The following is a 1,445-nucleotide window of genomic DNA, read 5'->3' as shown; positions in this document are numbered from 1 at the left end:
AGGTTAATGTTATTGGTAAGGCTTCAATTCACCAGTACACTGTTAGTATTAATAGTTTTGGGGGATTCAAGATAGTTTTGGGGGATTCAAAAGTTATATGCTGATTTTTGACTATTTGTGAGGTCCTCACCTCTGTGACATTGTTCTAAGGTCAACTGTATTTGGATGTATCTTCCGGGTGACTTATGCTTTCACAAACTTTGTGTGTCTGCCTTTTAATCTGTCTATTATTAATTGCTACTGATTTTTTCTTTATGCATGTTCCATTTTCATGAAAGTACTCTCATTATTCCTTATTATAAAATAATTGCTCTTTGCTTTTTTAATTTAAACCCCTAATACACTGCCATTCTATAATCCATATCCGATTGGTCCAACGGCTGCATATTTTTGGGGATCTAAATTCGTGGCTTCTTGTTTCTGTTTCTTGCAGTGGTTTGCTTTCTAGTATGTTTGTAGACTTCATCTGTCAGTATAGCTTATATTTTGAGTGGAAGACTTGCGGGCTGAACGTGAAGAACCATTGCTTCTGCTTCAGCTGCCTGGCAACACACCAGATTCAAGACCATGTCCGTCCCTCCTGAAGGATTTGCCCAAATCCAGTTCCAAAATCAGCCTTTCTACCTTGTGGAGATTGTATGGGTCAGTATTTTCTGTACTGTTGGTAGCTAAATCTGATACCACTGGACCACACACCCCTCCTGGCTGCCTGCCAGTCCAGGCAAGATCTTTGCTGCTTTCCCTCAGGTCCCCTCCTCTACTGCAGTTGCTTTTTGAAGTCAGCCTCAATTCCCAGGCACTCCTCCCGCTTCTCCCGATCCCAACACCCTGGCCACTCAGGACCCACTAATTCCCACTGATGCCAACCAAGTTTCTTTTGACCCAACAAAATTATGTTTTTATTTTTTTCTCTCCCTCTTATGACTCTTGGCCTCTTCATTGTGTTCATATTATTTCCTTTCATTGGATTGCTCTGGTCTCACATCTCTACTCTCTATTAATTAAAAAAAATTACATGTTGCACTCACAGACTCTGCTATTGAGAAAGATACATTCATTCTGAGCCTCAATTTATCGATCTTTAAAATTGGTATACTAGTAATAATTTCCCAACATTGCTGAGTGGGTTAAAGGACCTATCATCATACCCAGAACACAGAAATGATTCAATAAATTGGTTAACTTCTCTCTCCTCCCATTACCAGAAACCCTTTGTCCTACAGCTGCAGAGTGTGCCTTGCCCACCTGGAGCAGCCATCACTGCTTGCTCCAGGCCATATGTAACTGACTCTCCTCTGATATTTCACAGCACTATTTTATCTAGGTTCTCTTTTAATGTCATTAAAACTCTTTCATGCTTATACTCTATTTCCCTCAAATTATCTTCAAGTCCATAAAAGCAGGTGCATAGTTCAATCCTCTGCTTATATACTCCAGAGTTCCTA

The 1,445-nt window shown here is 40.1% G+C and overlaps 1 protein-coding gene across 1 annotated transcript in view; it reads left to right on the top strand.

The window, feature by feature from the left end:
• Nucleotides 1-1,445, top strand: part of CASP1 (caspase 1, apoptosis-related cysteine peptidase) — a 33,108-nt gene that overhangs the window by 6,397 nt on the left and 25,266 nt on the right. The window contains exon 4 of the mRNA XM_012659118.1: nucleotides 539-642. Coding sequence (XP_012514572.1) covers nucleotides 539-642 — 104 coding nt within the window. The remainder of the gene's footprint in view (nucleotides 1-538; nucleotides 643-1,445) is intronic.

The sequence above is a fragment of the Propithecus coquereli genome, unplaced genomic scaffold (genome assembly GCF_000956105.1).
Source record: "Propithecus coquereli isolate 6110/MARCELLA unplaced genomic scaffold, Pcoq_1.0 Scaffold6, whole genome shotgun sequence".
NCBI classification, from domain to species: Eukaryota; Metazoa; Chordata; class Mammalia; order Primates; family Indriidae; genus Propithecus; species Propithecus coquereli.
This window is presented reverse-complemented; position numbering and strand designations above follow the sequence as displayed.